This window comes from Polypterus senegalus, chromosome 16 (assembly GCF_016835505.1).
Source record: "Polypterus senegalus isolate Bchr_013 chromosome 16, ASM1683550v1, whole genome shotgun sequence".
Lineage (NCBI taxonomy): Eukaryota > Metazoa > Chordata > Cladistia > Polypteriformes > Polypteridae > Polypterus > Polypterus senegalus.
In genome coordinates, this window is record NC_053169.1 from 84,586,985 (window position 1) to 84,605,882 (window position 18,898).

Sequence of the window (18,898 nt, forward strand, 5' to 3'; positions counted from 1 at the left end):
AAATGAAAGCCTTCAAACTTTGGCCAGTTGGGACAGTTCTGCAAGGAAGATTGGGAAAAATTGCCTCCATCCAGATGTGCTAAGCTTGTAGATGGCTATCCAAAGCGATTGCAAGCAGTTATTGCCGCAAAGTATTGAGTGTGTGTCATGTGAAGGGGTCAATTACTTTTTCAACAGCATTTTTCACAAGACAACTGTCAGTTTACATTTGTTTAGTTCACCAAACTCTAAATGTTTCAAAATATGTACACAGAGAAATTCAAGATCACTGGAATACTCTGCATTTGTGATTTTTATAGGTTGTAATGATGTAAGATGGAAACACAGTGGCTTTCCAGAGGGGGCTGAATACTTTTTCGACCCACTGTACTCTGACTTTCCTCCCAATTCAGAAATGTGCATTATTGGGTTAAATGGTATTGTGATGTAATGAGTAAGCGTGGGCAGCCCATCGAGGATCACCCTCTGTCTGAAGCTGGTGGGAGAGGTGCTGCCACTCTGTAACCTTATGAAGAGTTTCATCTGCACTGAGCATTTCAAAGTAGTGTCCAATCATCCCTATAAAAGAATTATACGAGGCACAAATACAGTGGAACCTCCGGTCACGAACGTCTCGGATCACGTACAAATCGGGTTACGACCAAAAAGTTCGCCAATGTTTTGCATCTGTTCACGACCACACATTCGGGTGATGAACAAGCCAGTTTCCCTTCCGGTTCATACGCGCCGATGATTTAAAGATCCGCACGTGTTCAGTCTCTCCCTGTGTAGCGAGAGAGAAAGAGAGCACGAGACAGCAAGCGAGCGAAAGAGAGAGAGAGAGCACGAGAAAGTGAGCGAGAGAGAGAGAGAGCGTGAGAAGGCAGTTAAAGAATGTGCCGGGCTTGTTTTCCTCCAGTTCCTCCTCACTTCCTTCATGTGAGAACTCGACTCATGCAAGGTTAGTTTTCTTGGTTGTTTATGGTTAGTTTTTGTATAAATTACGGATTTTTCAAATGTTCATTTTTTTCCCTGTGCTTAAAACTCATTAAAAAAAAGTGTTTACAGTGAGCGGTTCGTAGCGTTGTAGTTGTAGTTGCTGTAGAACTCTTGCATGTTAGTTTTCTGCATGTTATTCAATGTTTTTACATTTAGTTTACTATTACACTGTGCATTCTATGGTATAATTAACTTTTTTATGCTTAAAAATCTTTAAAAAAATATATTTACATACAGCTCGTACGGTCCGGAACGGATTAATTGTATTTACATACAATCCTATGGAGGAAATTACTTCAGGTCTCAACCAAATCGGGTTGCGACCAGAGTTTTGGAACGAATTACGGTCGTGACCCGAGGTTCCACTGTACTACTAATAAAAATAAGCACATACTGCTAATGCATTTTTTTTTCCTAAAGATATTCATTAGTGATGTAAAGACCCGGATACCTGGAATTTCTTTCAGTAATCACCTTTTTGTGTTTACCTCCATAGAGGCACTTCAGGGGAACCCAAAGACAGAGATAAAGAAGATAAGGATTCAAAGCCACGATCCTTAAGGTTTACCTGGAGTATGAAAACCACTAGTTCTATGGACCCCAATGATATGATGAGAGAGATCCGCAAAGTATTGGATGCCAACAATTGTGACTATGAGCAGCGGGAGCGATTCCTGCTCTTCTGTGTACATGGCGATGCTCGGCAGGACAACCTGGTCCAGTGGGAGATGGAAGTCTGTAAATTGCCCCGCCTTTCCCTCAATGGGGTTCGTTTTAAGAGGATATCTGGCACCTCATTTGCCTTCAAAAACATTGCATCCAAAATTGCAAATGAACTAAAGCTGTAAAATGAGAACACTTTCAGGAATGGGATCAGGGTAGAATAAAACATGACATACAGTTTCGAATGTACTGGTTATGCGGCACACGTGTTGGGCCAGTCAGTGGGAGGGGAAAACAAAAAACAAGTACACGGCCCACAGTACACTGACCCACCACGCCGTCCTCATGTAAGATAAGCGATTAGAAAAATGACCCTTGTTGCAATAAAAACAAAACTTTGTTGTTTGTGAAATTAATTAAAACTGCGGTAGCTTGAAAAAGATTATTATTATTTTTTTTTTTTTTGGATTTTTGTTTTTCACATGTACAGGTAAATATATAAGTACATTCTGTCCACAGTTATGTGTTCACAGAGTTGTACAAATTAAAAAGAAGCTTCTAGCTTAACATCTACAGGTATGTTGTATAGCTGTCCTGAATCTGTACAGAAAATGTATGTTTAATGTCTAATACTCTGTCATTTGAGTTGAAACATTCTTTCCTAATTTTATTTCAGTTAGTTTGTTTTGTTTTTTAGTTTACCTCAAATATGTGAAATTCTCTTTTTAGATTTTTTATTTTCTTTTGAAAAAAGATATTTGAGTAAAGATGTGTTTTGATATACATAGAGTTGTCACAATATTAAATATATATTAAGAGTCCATATTGGAAGACAGGAGTACATTGTAGCACCTTTACTGAGCTAGACACACTAGTACAATAAGCACCTGCGAGCCTATGAAATGTATCGATTTTAATTGGACTTCTTTTCGCACGCTAGAATGGGTAATACCTGCTCTACCCGGCTGGTACACAGAATATTGTGACACCTCTGTTACCGTAGCACAACCCTCGCCGAGACTTCGGACTGGGAGACTGTAACAAACCAGGCAGGCGGGCGGGCAGGCAGACGGTGGGTGGAAGAGGAGCAAAGCTCCAGCATCGGTCACCTGTCACAGAAAGCGCCGTCATGAGTGCCTGTTAAGTGACTCTGCCATTTCTCGTCCCAGCTGTAACCTGCTTGTGCTGAATATTTGATCAGATTCTTCTATTTATTTCACATTATGCCCGTAATGTGCAGCTTTGTAATTATTAGGCATTCACTTATACAAAAGAATTCTAAATAAGATATTTTTTGCCTTTTATTGTTTGTTTGTTTTTTTTTTCCTTGATAATTAGTGATTATAAAAGTATGTAAAACCACTAGTACTGGTACATTTATACTTGTTATTTTGTACTAAATTAACCTTAAAAGGTTAACCGTGCAATGATATTCCATGTTGTAATTACTGTAATAGCAACATATGGGCCACCCAATCTCTTGTGTAAAGTAGGACCATAAAGCGGTTTTAATTTAAAAGAGGACTTTACAAGTACAATAAGAAGCTGTGACGGTCTTCAGAACCATGAGTAAACCGAATGAGGACTGTAAATACGATATTGTAGTGTGTGATGTAGCTTCCTTCCTGTGATGGTTCTGTTCCAGAATGGACGTAACGTTTGTTGCCTTAGCTGATAATGACACTTGGAAAACAAAAAAAGAGGGTAAACTGTTTATCCTAACACCCACCCCACCCTGCACCCCTTCTGCAGTTCATTCAAGAACCTTTGATGCAAGTCATCTTGATTCAGTCTCACTGGTGCACTATATTAAAACTTACTTGAACAGAGTGTAACAATGAAAAAGTGTTTTGTTGTTGTTTTGCTTTGATTTCTTTTTCTTTTAATTAAAACAGTACAATATGACTGTTTTTTGAAAAGGAGTGTGTACGCTTTTTTCCTGAGGAAACAAACTTTCAAGTTGCAAGTAAGTTTGAAACTGAAATGCACTACCTCATTTTAATATTATATACACGCTTTTTTGTTTTAAAACATGGAATTTCCCTCCGCACGGCTGAGGAAAAGCCTAAACCACAATGTGAAAATAAGAGGAATGAAACACAAATTCCCCTTCTACACCACAAGTGCTTTTAATGAGATCATCTTTCCCCGACTCCTCAAGTTAGAATGCTAGCAATGTTTCAACGTAAATTAATAATATAAAACAAAATCTACTAATGAGAAGAAGAAGAAAACTGTTAGGAGTTACTTTTTTACTTAAATTACTACGGGGGGTCCTCGGGTTACGACACAGTTCCGTTCCTACGACAGTGATGTAACCCGAATTTTGGTACAAGTCGAAACAAACCCTAACCTAAGTCACTTACCTATCCTAACGCATTTGCAAAATCATAATCTTAACATAAAAACACAACTAAGCCACAGGAAAAGGACCTAAATATACTGTACTGTACACTGTACTGTAGTAACAGAAAAAAATGAGTGTAAAAAAATATCCTTACCTTTATTCCTTCTCACGTCTCAATTTGTTTAAGTTTTTATGGGCGTGAGCGTTGTAAACTCAAAACATCGTGTGTCGAGATGTAACCCGAGGACACCCTGTAATTAGAATTTTTTTATACAGTAGCAGTTTTATATTGTCAAGTTTACAGTAATCTACACCCTTATCCACTAGATTGAAATAAAACACAGACTACCATCTAACCTCCTTGGCGTTAACCCCGAGCCTCACTCTGGCTGGCAAATCTACGTAAAAACAGTAAATGCCAAGTAGTACTTGAGGTGACCTGTTTTGATGTATTCCTCTTCCTGCAAAAGCTTTTGAATATGTACAGTGCTATCCAAAGTCATGGCACGTCTTGAGCTTTAAATAAGCCACGGCTCTGTTAGCTGGGAGAAGTGCGTTACTTCCATCAGCTGCTGTTCCTTTAGTATAGTACTCGGTATCTGCCTCATATGAGGGAGAGTCAAGCTAAAGTTAGAAAATGGAACGAACCTTTAGAAAACCGATTGTGTCATTTCTCAATGGAGTCTCCCACCCTTCTCGATGCACTTGCCTGGTAGTCTCTGGATTCCAGCCGAATAAAACGTTTTGTCTTGTCCTCTCAACCACTCGTGCACCCGAGTTATTGTCGAACACTACATGCCTTTGGGTACTACAGTCACTAGGGCAAGTTACTGTGACTTGCTGGAGACCAACGTGAAGCCTGCTATTCGATCCAAGCGATGGGGACTGCCGTCTCAAGGAGTCCTTCTGCTGCAAGACAATGACGCGCTGCTAAGAACACCAAGGCTTGTCTGGAGAAAGTGAAGTTTTGAGGTATTGCCACATCCACCTTATTCGGCAGATTTGGCGCTGTGTGATTTCCACATCTTTGGACCACTAAAAATCTGGGTGGTCGTCGGTTCAAGACAGATGACGATGTGAAGAAAAGTGGTGCACGAGCGGTTGCGAGGATAAGACAGAACCTTTTATTCTGCTGGAATCCAGGCAAGTGGCGCAAGTGCATTGAGAAGGGTGGACACTACATTGAGAAACGGCATGATCGGTTTTGTTAAGGTTCGTTCCCTTTTCTAACTTTAGCTTGACTCCCCCTCGTACTTTCCTTCTTTGTAATGCCCATTTCCAAGACCCTTCTGTGTCATTGCTCGTTGCTTTGCCTGCTGAAGCCAAATTCCTTTGACAACACTCAGTGCCACACGTCTCCGCCTCACGGCTCCACACTTTTGCTCTCTCTCACTTCTTCAACGATAATCGGATGCTTGAACTTGCTCTCGACAGACGTCGGCGTAGTTTTGGTGACAGTCAAAAGGATCATTGTTTTCAGCAACTTCCAGGAACACTATCTTCAGTCCAGCTAAACAGACCAGGACCTTTACCAGCAATAACAAACAACCACAAGCAACTGAAGGGATGAAGCAGCATACTGTGGAGTTAGCGAATAGAAAAAGATGGCAAAATAACCTGGAACAGGTGGATCGAAACTCTCCTTAGCACAGACATAGGACTTTCTTTCTACATTGACTGCGGTATACGTGCCAGCACGGGCAGGTGCTTTTGTTGCAGCAGTGGTGGCAGTACTCGTTTTGGCTGTGGCAGAGCTTCCTACTGCCCAGATAACATACCACTTTAACAGGTACCAAATTTTAACCTGAGCAAAAGAAACGCCATCATCCAAAACTGTTACCCTCCTCCAGCTCATGGATCCTGACTAAGAAATCGGCTTCCTTTAGATGAATACACTAGGTCTGAAGGTGTATCAGCGTAGTTCGTATTGATATAAACAAGGAGTCCCAAAGCATGAACATCCCATAAAACTCAAAAATTCAAAATTGCCAGGGGTAGTGTTTAACGACAAACCCCAGAAAACACCATGTCTTCACAAAATATAGTTTATTTTCTCAAAATGCTCTGTTATACTATGAGCACAAAGGCAATCCCAAGTTAATACAGTACTGTATCCAAAATGAAGTCAAAAAATAGAACACAGGTTCAAAATATCCAGAAGTCACAGTAACTCACCAAAACTCCTAATTGCATTCGAAATGAGCCACCAGAAACTGGGGTAGACCCTCTGCCTATTTAGGGTGGAAGGCAGGTGGCCTCATCTCTTGGGGGACCACCCACAAAACACATGGCAAAAACAAAACAAAGCAGATAATCAACAAAAGTAACATTAAAGTATAAAGGACATAAAATAAGACTCTGAACCCAAGGCAGGGGAGGAACCCTGGCTGAGATGTACCAGATGGCATACAAAGTGTTACGTTCGAGTGCCACGTGGGTCAGTATTCTGCTGCTATCTTGGGAGTGAACCAACATCATGCTGCAATATAATCCTGAATGTGTCTGTGCGTTCTGCCACTCTTCTTGTAAGTCTTCAATGTTCATGAGTTTGGTAGGACCTTCAACCAAAAAAAAAAAAAACAAAACCACATTGGGGTGTAAACAAAAAGCTTCTAGCCAGTTGTAGAACAAACTGAAACTGAGCCAGCATAACTTGAATCAAGTGGTGGTGATGAGACTCTGCATTGGTCATCTGCCACTGACCCAGATTGTGACACTGCTCTGTGTGACCAAACCACCGAGATGTACCTGGTAGTGTGGAAGTGCAGCACAGCCCAAAGATGCACAGCAAAAAGGCAGAATGACTGCAATCCCGTGGAAGGACAAGAAAGACAGGAGCACTTTAAGCACCGTTCACTAGTCGGTAAGCCTTGTGCTCTGGTAGCCGACAATACCGTAACACGTGCAGCGGGTCGATCGTACGGATCAGGCACTGACATTCCTCCTTGTCGTGGGCAAGCAACAGAACAAATATAAGAAAAGTGTGGAAACAAAGCATGGGTCTGTGTGTTGGTGAGCGTCTCGATATACATCACGTGACGTGTACTACATGTGCATCAGTACAGCAGTGGACAGGAGGCGTATTGTTTATTTCCTATTGCATTTCTTAATGTGTTTCTGTTACACGTAATAACATTTTCTCTTGTTAAAGAAAAAAATGCTATGTTTTTCTGAGGAGAAACAAAACACAAAGGAGGTTATCCAAACATCAGAAAAAATACTAAAGCATAATGCAATAAATATGTACAGATATACGTACAAGCATAAATATATTTTGTTTTTCAAGGCTGCCAACAGTCCAAATAAATGTAGAGAAGGGCGGCACGGTGGTGCAGTGGGTAGCGCTGCTGCCTCGCGGTAAGGAGGCCCAGGTTCACTTCCCGGGTCCTCCCTGCGTGGAGTTTGCATGTTCTCCCCGTGTCTGCATGGGTTTCCTCCCACAGTCCAAAGACATGCAGGTTAGGTGGATTGGTGATTCTAAATTGTCCTTGGTGTGTGTGTGTGTGCCCTGCAGTGGGTTGGCGCCCTGCCCGGGGTTTGTTCTTGCCTTGCGCCCTGTGCTGGCTGGGATTGGTTCCACCAGACCGCCCGTGACCCTGTGTTAGGATATAGCGGGTTGGACAATGACTGACTAAATGTAGAGAGTAAATGCATTAAACTAAGAATAACTGGGAAATTGGAATGGAAAATGAAACTGGTCTGCTGCAGATCCTACAGAAATGAATCTCTGGACTCTTACAACTAAGGAAAGGGTGAATGAAAGACATTCAAATACATTTAATCTCATTAGAAAATGAACAATGAAAGCAGGCCATTACACCAGCAAGCTCCTCCATCCTTTTCACCTAGACTGTCTAAAATGAATATCAAGTCGAGATTTGAAGGTCCCTAAAGTCCTGCTCTCCACCACACGACTTCACAACTTATTCCATGTGTCTATGATTCTTTGCTTAGAGAAAGAGATAGAAAACGATTTACAGAAGGCTCCATCAGAAACAGATTAAAGGGGCAGCTTCAAGTGACGATAGACACTCACCGGCCACTTTATTAGGCACACCTGTTCAACTGCTTTGTTAACACACATATCTAATCTGCCAATCACATGGCAGCAGCTCAATCGGACATGTAGACCTTGTCAAGACGACCTGCTAAAGTTCAAACCGAGCATCAGAATGGGGAAGAAAGGTGACTTAAGGGACTTTGAACATGGCATGGTTGTTGGTGCCAGATGGGCCAGTCCAAGTATTTCAGAAACTGCTGATCTACTGGGATTTTCACACACAGCCATCTCTAGGGTTTACAGAGACTGGTCCGAAAAAGGGAAAATATCCAGTGAGTGGCAGTTCTCTAAGTGAAAATGCCTTGTTGATGCCTGAGGTTCAGAGGAAAATTGCCAGACTGGTTTGAGTTGAGAGAAAGGCAACAGTAACATAAATAAGCACTCATTGCAACTGAGGTATACAGAAGAGCATCTCTGAACAAACAAGGCGTCGAACTTTGAAGTAGATGGGCTACAGCACACTGGGTGCCACTCCTGATGGCTAAGAACAGGCAACTGAGACTGCAAATTGCACAGGCTTACTAAAAGTGGACAACAGAAGATTGAAAAAAATGTTGTCTGTTCCGATTTCCAGATAGTAGACTCAGAATTTGGCGTCAACAACATGAAAGCATACAGTAGATGCATCCTTGCCTTGTATGAACAGTTCAGGCTTGTGTTAGTGTAATGGTGTGCAGGATATTTTCTCTGCACACACTGGACCCCTTACTACCAACTGAGCATTGTTTAAATGTCACAGTCTGCCCGAGTATTGCTGTTGATCATGTCCATCCTTTTATGACTGCAGTGTACCTATCCTCTGATGGCTACTTCCAGCAGGATAACGCACCATGTCACAAAGCTCAAAAAAGTTCACTGTACTCAAATGGCCTTCCACAGTCACCAGGGGCCTCATGTATAAACGGTGCGTACGCACAGATAAATATACTGAAACTAACCGCATATTGTTTATTAGTGTAATGCATCTGATTGTAATTAACTCGTAACAATATAATGGTCCAGGGAACAGCCATAGTATTCCAAATACCATAACTGCTTTAGCGTTGTTGTTGTTGTTCTTGTTCTTGTTGTTGTTCTTGTTCTTGTTCTTGTTCTTGTTCTTGTTCTTGTTCTTCTTCTTCTTCTTCTTCTTTCAGCTCCTCCTGTTAGGAGTTGCCACAGCGGATCATCTTTTTCCTTATTTCTCTCACTGCACCACTCAGAGTATTTATATCACTGTATCTGAGTGTGAATCACAGCAGCAGCTGATCGGAAAGAGAATTATCGGTATACAGTTTAAGGACACGCTGTCTCAGCCACTGCAAAACGTTTTAAAGCCTTTCCTGTACGGACCTCGCGGTTCAGAAACAGTTTAATCCCAAGAACTTTAAACGCACTCAATCAATTGCTCCTTGTAGAACGGTTTGTACTTATAAGTACAATCACCACACTGTAAACTTGCACTACAGTTATAATATCTCACAACCTGAGCCACTTTATAAAGCGCGTATTTACATATGATGACGATATCATTTTTAAGGTGAAATGCAGCAAAATATGTTGATTATATTATACACATAAAACTTTAACTTCATTTAAATAATCTATATTCTTCACTGGGAGTGTCGTGAAGGATAGAATAATTAAACATGTACTACGAAGATAGTTCAACGTTCCTTAAATGTTTTAAAAGAATTGCTGCTCTAAGCTTACAGATGGCTTAACTTCTATTACAGAGCTGATTGTGTGGCGATTGGGTATTTGGGGAAAGAAAAGCAAGGACTGCAGTGACGGCTACGCCAATATATATTGAATATAAAACAGAAAGAGAAAATAACAACACAGCTAAAAACGCAGCGACAAATTTCGACAAAAGATAAATGCTTGTGTCATGAGCACGAGGCTGCTATGCAGTGTCCGCAAGGACGTGGCCATCCACCGCATAAGATACATGACATTGGGGGGGAAGGGGCCACTGATTCTTCCTCTGCCCAGTGCCACCACAAGCCTAGAGCCGCCCCCGATACTGTACTGCTGCAATAAATTATTTCATCGAAGGTCGCACACAATCACTGCGCCGTGAAATCCATGTTTAATAATGTGCTTTAACTCCTATCGTCATAAAAATGATATCACGTATACATCTCAGTATTTTAGTTATTCAGAGAGCTGTAATATCACGAATGTAATGGACTCTGTGTACAGTCGGAGGAAGAGAGCCGGTTTAAGAAGCAAGTAGTGACTCACACACATAGAGCACATACAGTGGTGTGAAAAACTATTTGCCCCCTTGCTGATTTCTTATTCTTTTGCATGTTTGTCACACAAAATGTTTCTGATCATCAAACACATTTAACCATTAGTCAAATATAACACAAGTAAACACAAAATGCAGTTTTTAAATGATAGTTTTTATTATTTAGGGAGAAAAAAAATCCAAACCTACATGGCCCTGTGTGAAAAAGTAATTGCTCCCTTGTTAAACAATAACCTAACTGTGGTGTATCACACCTGAGTTCAATTTCCGTAGCCACCCCAGGCCTGATTACTGCCACACCTGTTTCAATCAAGAAATCACTTAAATAGGAGCTGCCTGACACAGAGAAGTAGACCAAAAGCACCTCAAAAGCTAGACATCATGCCAAGATCCAAAGAAATTCAGGAACAAATGAGAACAGAAGTAATTGAGATCTATCAGTCTGGTAAAGGTTATAAAGCCATTTCTAAAGCTTTGGGACTCCAGCGAACCACAGTGAGAGCCATTGGAACAGTGGTGAACCTTCCCAGGAGTGGCCGGCCGACCAAAATTACCCCAAGAGCGCAGAGACGACTCATCCGAGAGGTCACAAAAGACCCCAGGACAACGTCTAAAGAACTGCAGGCCTCACTTGCCTCAATTAAGGTCAGTGTTCACGACTCCACCATAAGAAAGAGACTGGGCAAAAACAGCCTGCATGGCAGATTTCCAGGACGCAAACCACTGTTAAGCAAAAAGAACATTAGGGCTCGTCTCAATTTTGCTAAGAAACATCTGAATGATTGCCAAGACTTTTGGGAAAATACCTTGTGGACTGATGAGACAAAAGTTGAACTTTTTGGAAGGCAAATGTCCCATTACATCTGGCGTAAAAGGAACACAGCATTTCAGAAAAGAACATCATACCAACAGTAAAATATGGTGGTGGTAGTGTGATGGTCTGGGGTTGTTTTGCTGCTTCAGGACCTGGAAGGCTTGCTGTGATAGATGGAACCATGAATTCTACTGTCTACCAAAAATCCTGAAGGAGAATGTCCGGCCATCTGTTCGTCAACTCAAGCTGAAGCGATCTTGGGTGCTGCAACAGGACAATGACCCAAAACACACCAGCAAATCCGCCTCTGAATGGCTGAAGAAAAACAAAATGAAGACTTTGGAGTGGCCTAGTCAAAGTCCTGACCTGAATCCAATTGAGATGCTATGGCATGACCTTAAAAAGGCTGTTCATGCTAGAAAACCCTCAAATAAAGCTGAATTACAACAATTCTGCAAAGATGAGTGGGCCAAAATTCCTCCAGAGCGCTGTAAAAGACTCATTGCAAGTTATCGCAAACGCTTGATTGCAGTTATTGCTGCTAAGGGTGGCCCAACCAGTTATTAGGTTCAGGGGCAATTACTTTTTCACACAGGGCCATGTAGGTTTGGATTTTTTCTCCCTAAATAATAAAAACCATCATTTAAAACTGCATTTTGTGTTTACTTGTGTTATATTTGACTAATGGTTAAATGTGTTTGATGATCAGAAACATTTTGTGTGACAAACATGCAAAAGAATAAGAAATCAGGAAGGGGGCAAATAGTTTTTCACACCACTGTAGAAGATCACATACAAAACAAAGCATTTAACGTGCTACTTTAATTACGATGTGATTTGAGAAACTGGTTAATTAAATGATTTTAAGATGAAGTTTATGATGTTCTACTTTAATGATAAAATAAACTACGTGATTAAAGTGGAAATGTCGAGATTGAAGTTGACATTTCGTGCTTTTTCCCCACTGTGTGCCTTTTTTTCTCTGTACCCTAATAAGCTTTCATATGACACTCAGACAGTGGGCTACAACTCGGCTTTTCACGGCGACTTTGATATATGACTTCTTTTTTATTTCCGGCACTGTGCGATTTTGTGAATGTAACCTTTCAAGTTTCTCCAACACGCTATGTCACTCAATCAACTTCATTTTGTTGATTATCCCACGGTTTATTTGAACAAATAGTATGTTTTTCCTTTGCCTCCACTTGGTATTCGCTGAAATTCTTATATTTCCCCCGTGCTTTTCCCATTGTCTTTTCACAGAAGGCTAAGCTTAAGGGCGATTTATATTCATGTGCATATTCAAAGAGGCGTAATTCTGGGAGGAGTTGGGGCGTTACATAAAGTGCGTGCACGAGCGTTAGTTTTCACGCTGATCGGGATTTATGTAGCGGAAGAACGTGGAAGTTGGAGTACGCACAGATTCCTGCATCTGGATTTTTCTGTGCGTAAGCACATTTCGGCTTTTGTGCTTATGCCATGTTATAGTACGAGTTCTACGCACGGCGTTATACATGAGGCCCCAGATCTCTATCTAATAGAACACCTTTGGCATGTGGTGGAATGGGAGATTCGCATCATGGACATGCAGCTAATAAATCTGCAGCAACTGTGTAATGCTATCAAATCAGTATGGACCAAAATCCCTGAGTAATATGTCCAGCACCTTGTTGAATCCATGCCACACAGAATTACGGCAGTTTGGAAGACAAAACTGGGTCCAACCCGCTACTAGCAAGGTGTACCTAATAAAGTGGCCGTTGAGTTTATAAGCAAGGTAAGGAGCAGACATTCCTTTTTTGTTGTGTTTAAAATTTAATTGGAAGCAAAGTTAAAACAAAGCCAATACAGTAATCCCTCACTATATCGCACTTTGACTTTCGCGGCTTCACTCTATCGTGGATTTTATATGTAAGCATATCTAAATATATAACGCGGATTTTTCGCTGCTTCGTGGATTCTGCAGACAATGGGTCTTTTTACTTCCTGTACACGCTTCCTCAGTTGGTTTGCCCAGTTGATTTCATACAAGGGACGCTATTGGCGGATGGCTGAGAAGCTAACCAATCAGAGCACACAGTTAAGTTCCTGTGTGCTGAATGGCTCAGCGACGGAGCGCCGAATTCGATTCCGCGGCGTTAACCAGGAAGTCTCGTCTCGCTCATTCAGCATCAACGTGTTTCGCTGTGTAAAGAGTTAACTTTTGTGCTTTTTTGTGTTTATCTTTGTGCATAGTCAAGCCCTTCATTATGGCTCCAAAACGATCTGATCCTGCTACTGCTTCAGGGGCCGTGCCCAAGCGCCAATGGAAGATGTTAACGACTGCCGAAAAGGTAAAAGTTTTGGATATGTTGAAGGAAGGGAAAAGCTACACCGCTGCAGGACGCCATTACAGCATCAATGAGACTACGATTCTTTTTATTTAAAAAGGAGGAAAAGAATATAAGATCTACGGCCGCAGTGTCCTTTTAACCAGGGCACAAAACGAGTTGTAAGTGGACGTAATAAGGTGGTAGTCTGGATGGAATCTGCTTTAGGGATTTGGATTGAAGACTGCCGGAAGAAGAACAATGGCGGTGCTACAGTCACCTGAAGAGGCTCCTTTAGAAGAGCTGTAAGGCTCTCCTTTGTTGTGCAGTAAAACTAAACTCATCGTTATCAGACAAGTCATCGTGTCATTGTTGGCGAGTAACCATAATTAATTTTCTACATACAGTACTTAGTACATGTACGTACGTTTAGTGTCACTGTACACACATTTACTGTATACAATTTTTCTTGTATTGTACGTATTTATTGCTGGTGGCCTGTCTATCGTAATGGCTGTAACATATGTGATATCGGAAACGCTCGATATCTTTAAAATAATATTTAGGTTTTACTGTATATAAACAGTGTGTTAATATACATAATTTCAATGAATCTTACCTAATATCTAAGAGAATACAAAGGGTTTATGCTGTATAACTGTGCAGGGAATATTTACTGTATAAACAGTGTGGGAGAGTTTATAAGGGCTTAAAATATATAAAAATAACCATACAAACATATGGTTTCTACTTCGTGGATTTTCACCTATCGCGGGGGGTTCTGGAATGCAATCCCCGCGATCGAGGAGGGATTACTGTATATTTAAGTAGGGATCGGTGTTAAACTGCAAAAAGGAATATACATAAAAGTAAGAACACTGCGCACTCACAGCTCCACAGACCGAATGCTAAGGATTTCAGGAAGAGATGTGCAGGAGACAGAACTTGTGCTATCACATAATATCAAAGTGAAGCCCAGCTAAACAGAAAGGCTTTATTTGGAAAATAAATAAATCAACACATTCTCTCTGTCACTTGATTTGGGACCTCAAGCTGCATAGCAGATTGTCCACAAAGTGCTATCTCTTAATTTTAATGGTGGAAGACTTCATGATCTCCATGGCTGAAAAGTACACTCAGGGTTAAGTTTTGAAGGGATGATTTCCAGTGCTTGAAGCCGCTCTACAGTGGGAGGTCAGAGACAGATCTGCAGTTATGGTGCCTGGAAAAAATGAACCTCTGGTGAGCAGGGATGGAAGATAGAGAGAAGGGTGAAATATCTATGAGAAGAAAAATGTGAGGGGAGAAGGAAGAATCGAAAACGGAGAGACAGAACCACCAACAAAGGACCAATAGGAAGGAGCACAGCAAAATAGCATACTGGGAATATTCATGAATCAGAATTTACAAAAGATATTGGGGTAAGGTCCATAGCAAACTGCTTACAGGAAAAAAATATATATGGTGTACGAACTGGTACTTTTAAAAACTGTATTCTAGCATAGGCTACAATGGGATTAGGATCATGTTACTGGATTGAGCCTAAAGGTAAAGACATCCACGATGCTTTAAATGGGGCACCATATGAGGTGGCTACTGGTCTACTCCAATATCACACAGGGCTTCAGAACTAAATTACTAACACACCTGGGCCAGTCTGACCTCATGTCCCTGCTTTTACTTCCAGCCATGTACCCCCCTTAGGAAGAGTGCTCCTATCACACTTAAGACTATTAAAAAGTGGCCTGAGGGGCTTCTCACAAGCTTCAGGACCGCTTCGAGAGAACAAACTGGGATATTTTTGAATAACAGCACATGGAAAAGTACACTACAACTGTTCTGGGCTATATTAAGTTCTGCACTGACATTGTCACCGTGGACAAGTGCATCCAGATCTGTTCTAATCAGAAGCCCTGGATGACTAAGGAGCTGAAACACTTCTTTGCCAGCTTCGAGGTAAAGTCACCAGAGACAGCTATATCACATCATCCAGCCCACAACAGCCACATCTTCATGGTGGAGGAGCATGAGGTGAGATACACACTGAGGGCGGTCAACCCAAGGAAGGCTTGTGGCCTGGATGACGTCTGTGGTCAAGTACTGTTAGCTTGCGCGGATCAGCAGGCTGGGGTCTACACCAAGATCTTCAACCAATCCTTATCCCAGTTCACCATTCCATCCTGCCCGAAGTCCTCTATTATACAGTATATCCATTGCCAAAAAAGTCTACCATCAGCAGCCTAAATGACTACCATCCAGTGATCATAATGTCAGTCAGTCATTCTCCAACCCACTATATCCTAACACAGGGTCACGGGGGGTTCAGTGGAGCCAATCCCAGCCAGCACAGCATGCAAGGCAGGAACAAATCCCCAGGCAGGGCACCAGCCCACCACAGGGCACACACCAGAGGTGGGTGGTAACAAGTTACATTTACTCCATTACATTTACTTGAGTAACTTTTTTAAAAAATTGTACTTCTAAGAGTAGTTTTATTGCACTATACTTTTTACTTTTACTGGAGTACATTTGTGAAGAAGAAGCGCTACTCTTACTCCACTACATTGGGCAACACTCGAATCGTTACTTTTTTCCATTTACACATATACGCTATATTTTAGTCGGAGAGAAGTCGCCAGTGGATCTACTGCATGACTGTTTCACCAATTAGACGTCGCAACAATAATCACATGACTCCGTTTCACTAATCAGATGTAGCCATGGAGTCACATGACCACACACAAACTTCCTTCGTCTGCAGCCTGTGAGAGACTTTTTAGTTATGCGGGGCTCCTGTTCACTGCTAAACGGTCACAGCTTCACTGCAGGAACCTTGAGAGCCAACTCCTGCTGAAGCTTAACCATCACTTCCCTGTGTGAAGAACAAGCGCGTTTAACTAAACATGCACAGACACAGACAGTCAAGGTAAAGTGAGACTTGTTGTTCGTGCACAAGCTGCCTTGTTCTGATGTTCTTTTCTATCAGCTGTGCTATTTGGAGGGCGAGTGAATATAAAGTATTATACTTTCCGTGTACAGGAGATCTCGTCACTGTAAGTAGTTTGCACTGTTCAAACATACATGTCACCTACTGAAGGTATCGGCTTCAAAAGCTTTGTTATGAAAAACTGAGATTTGGAGCTTTGTGTTATTTGTGCATCTTTATTTTCTAAAGATGTTATTTATTTTTACTCATTTTTTATTTTGTTATTTGGAAATAGCAAAATTTGCACATCTCTCTATTATAAAAAAAATCCTGGAAAGGAAAAGCAGGACGACGAGACGTGATCTTCTCGGAAGACACTTAAAAGACCCGCGAGACGCAAACAATATCAAATAAGAGCACGGCCAGCAAAACACTCAGTCGTGTAAAGGCACGTAGCACACACAGATCCTGTGCTCTCAGCACATAAAAAGCGCACAAGGACAATACGTTCTAGATGAAACGTCAATGACTAAGCAAAGAAGAAAGAGCAGCGCGGAGAAAAGAGACCCAAAAGCGTTGGAGAGAAAAAAAGGAAGATAAGAGATTATGAAAGCAGTGGAATTCGAAAGGCTCAAACAAATGATGGCGCGATACACATGCAGTGAAAGGTAAAGAACATGAAAGCAGTAAAATTCGAAAGTATTGTAGCGTCCCAGCCAGGTTGAAGCCTTTTTTATTTTAAGTGACTGTTCGGTCTGATTGAGGGAGGGCGGAGTACAGCACGGAAGACTGATAGCGGGGTATTGATTGGTGCGGTAAGGGCGGGATGAGGGATTGGAGAAGGTGCTAGAAAGTTGTGTTTGGGGTTACGAAGTCAGCGATTGTTAAAGTAAAACTTTTGTGACACTTTATTACGTCAGTCACTACAGCATCAAAAAAAAAGATAGTAAAGATCGGATTAACACAAACAAAAGGAAATTAATCATCAGGACCAGGTGTAACTGAAAAAATAGCAGAACAAAGCGAGGTCAGAAATAAAAGGCAAAGAGCAGAAAACAAAGTATTTTCGCCTTCACATCATTCAATGCACAAAACGTAGATTTACACAATAATAGACCATACGCTATGAGAATCTGTGGTCCTAAAACGGTTAAAGCAACGACACGTTTAATTTCAAAGAAAACACAATTTGGTCAGGTGTATATTTATGATCACAGAGAAGCGATGCAAATTTTAATAGGCAACAAGAAAGGTAATGTAGTATGTATTCCGTGAATAACATTAGAAACCAAAGGAGATCTTGATATGCCATTCATTTTAAAATGTTTACAGTTTGCCATGAGAATAGCTCTTGCTATGACAATCAATAAATCACACGGACAAACATTAGAAAAAGTCGGATTATTTATTAGAGAAACAAAAACAATATTCACTCATGGGCAGTTATACGTTGCATTGTCACAATGTGTCTCCAAAAACGGAATCAAAATTCAATGCGATCTTGAAGAAAAGGTAATTCCAAATACTGTATTGTTTTTAATGAAGCTTTAAAGTAAAAGTGTAAATAATGAAATTGAAACAATTCCAAAGAAAAAAAAAAGCTTTTAAAATTGTATATCCGATTAGCCAAACACAGGGGTTGGCAAGCGAAGCGAGCAGGGGGCAGAGCCCCCTAGTTATTTTATATTGTTGTCTGTCTTATTACATTTCTAAAAAATAAATCACTTATTATGATCAAACAATTACTCAGTAGTCTTTTCACCAAATACTTTTTTACTCTTACCTGAGTAAATTTTTGGATGACTACTTTTTACTTCTACTTCAGTAATATTATTTTGAAGTAACGCTACTCTTACTTGAGTACAATTTTTGGCTACTCTGCCCATCTCTGGCGCGCGCACACACACACACACACACACCAAGCACACACTAGGGACAATTTAGGATCGCCAATGCACCTAACCTGCATGTCTTTGGACTGTGGGAGGAAACCCACGCAGACATGGAGAGAACATGCAAACTCCACTCAGGGAGGACCCAGGAAGTGAACCCAGGACTCCTTACTGCAAGGCAGAAGCGCTACCAGTGCGCCACCATGCCGCCCGTGATCATAAAGTGCTTTGAAAAACTGGTCTGATCTCACATCATTTCAAGCCTTCCACCAAAGTTAGACACACACACACACACACACACCAATATGCTTACAGAACAAACAGGTCCACAGAGGATGCCACAGAAACAACTCTCCATACTGTCCTAATCCACCTAGAGCAGTAGGGGGGTTACACTAGGCTGCTCTTTGTAGACTTTAGCTCTGCATTTAATACCATCCTTCCTCATAAACTGGTGACTAAACTGACAGATCTGGGACTGTCTCACTCCATCGGCCTCTACATTATGTACTTCGCTCCCAGAGGGTAAGAGTACATCCCCTCAGCCTCAGCACTGGTTCTCCACAGGGCTGTGTGCTGAGCCCGCTTCTCTTGCCCCTCTACACTCACGACTGCACCCCCGCACACTCCAGCAACAGGATCATCAAATTTGCGGATGACACCACTGTGGTGG

The 18,898-nt window shown here is 41.4% G+C and overlaps 1 protein-coding gene across 8 annotated transcripts in view; it reads left to right on the top strand.

Moving 5' to 3' along the window:
- Positions 1–3,471, top strand: part of mark1 (MAP/microtubule affinity-regulating kinase 1) — a 395,537-nt gene extending 392,066 nt beyond the window's left edge. For all 8 annotated transcript variants that reach the window (XM_039738976.1, XM_039738974.1, XM_039738977.1 and 5 more), the window contains one exon: positions 1,475–3,471. In XM_039738976.1, coding sequence (XP_039594910.1) covers positions 1,475–1,826 — 352 coding nt within the window. In that variant the 3' untranslated portion in view covers positions 1,827–3,471. The remainder of the gene's footprint in view (positions 1–1,474) is intronic.
- The last annotated feature ends 15,427 nt before the right edge of the window (positions 3,472–18,898 follow it).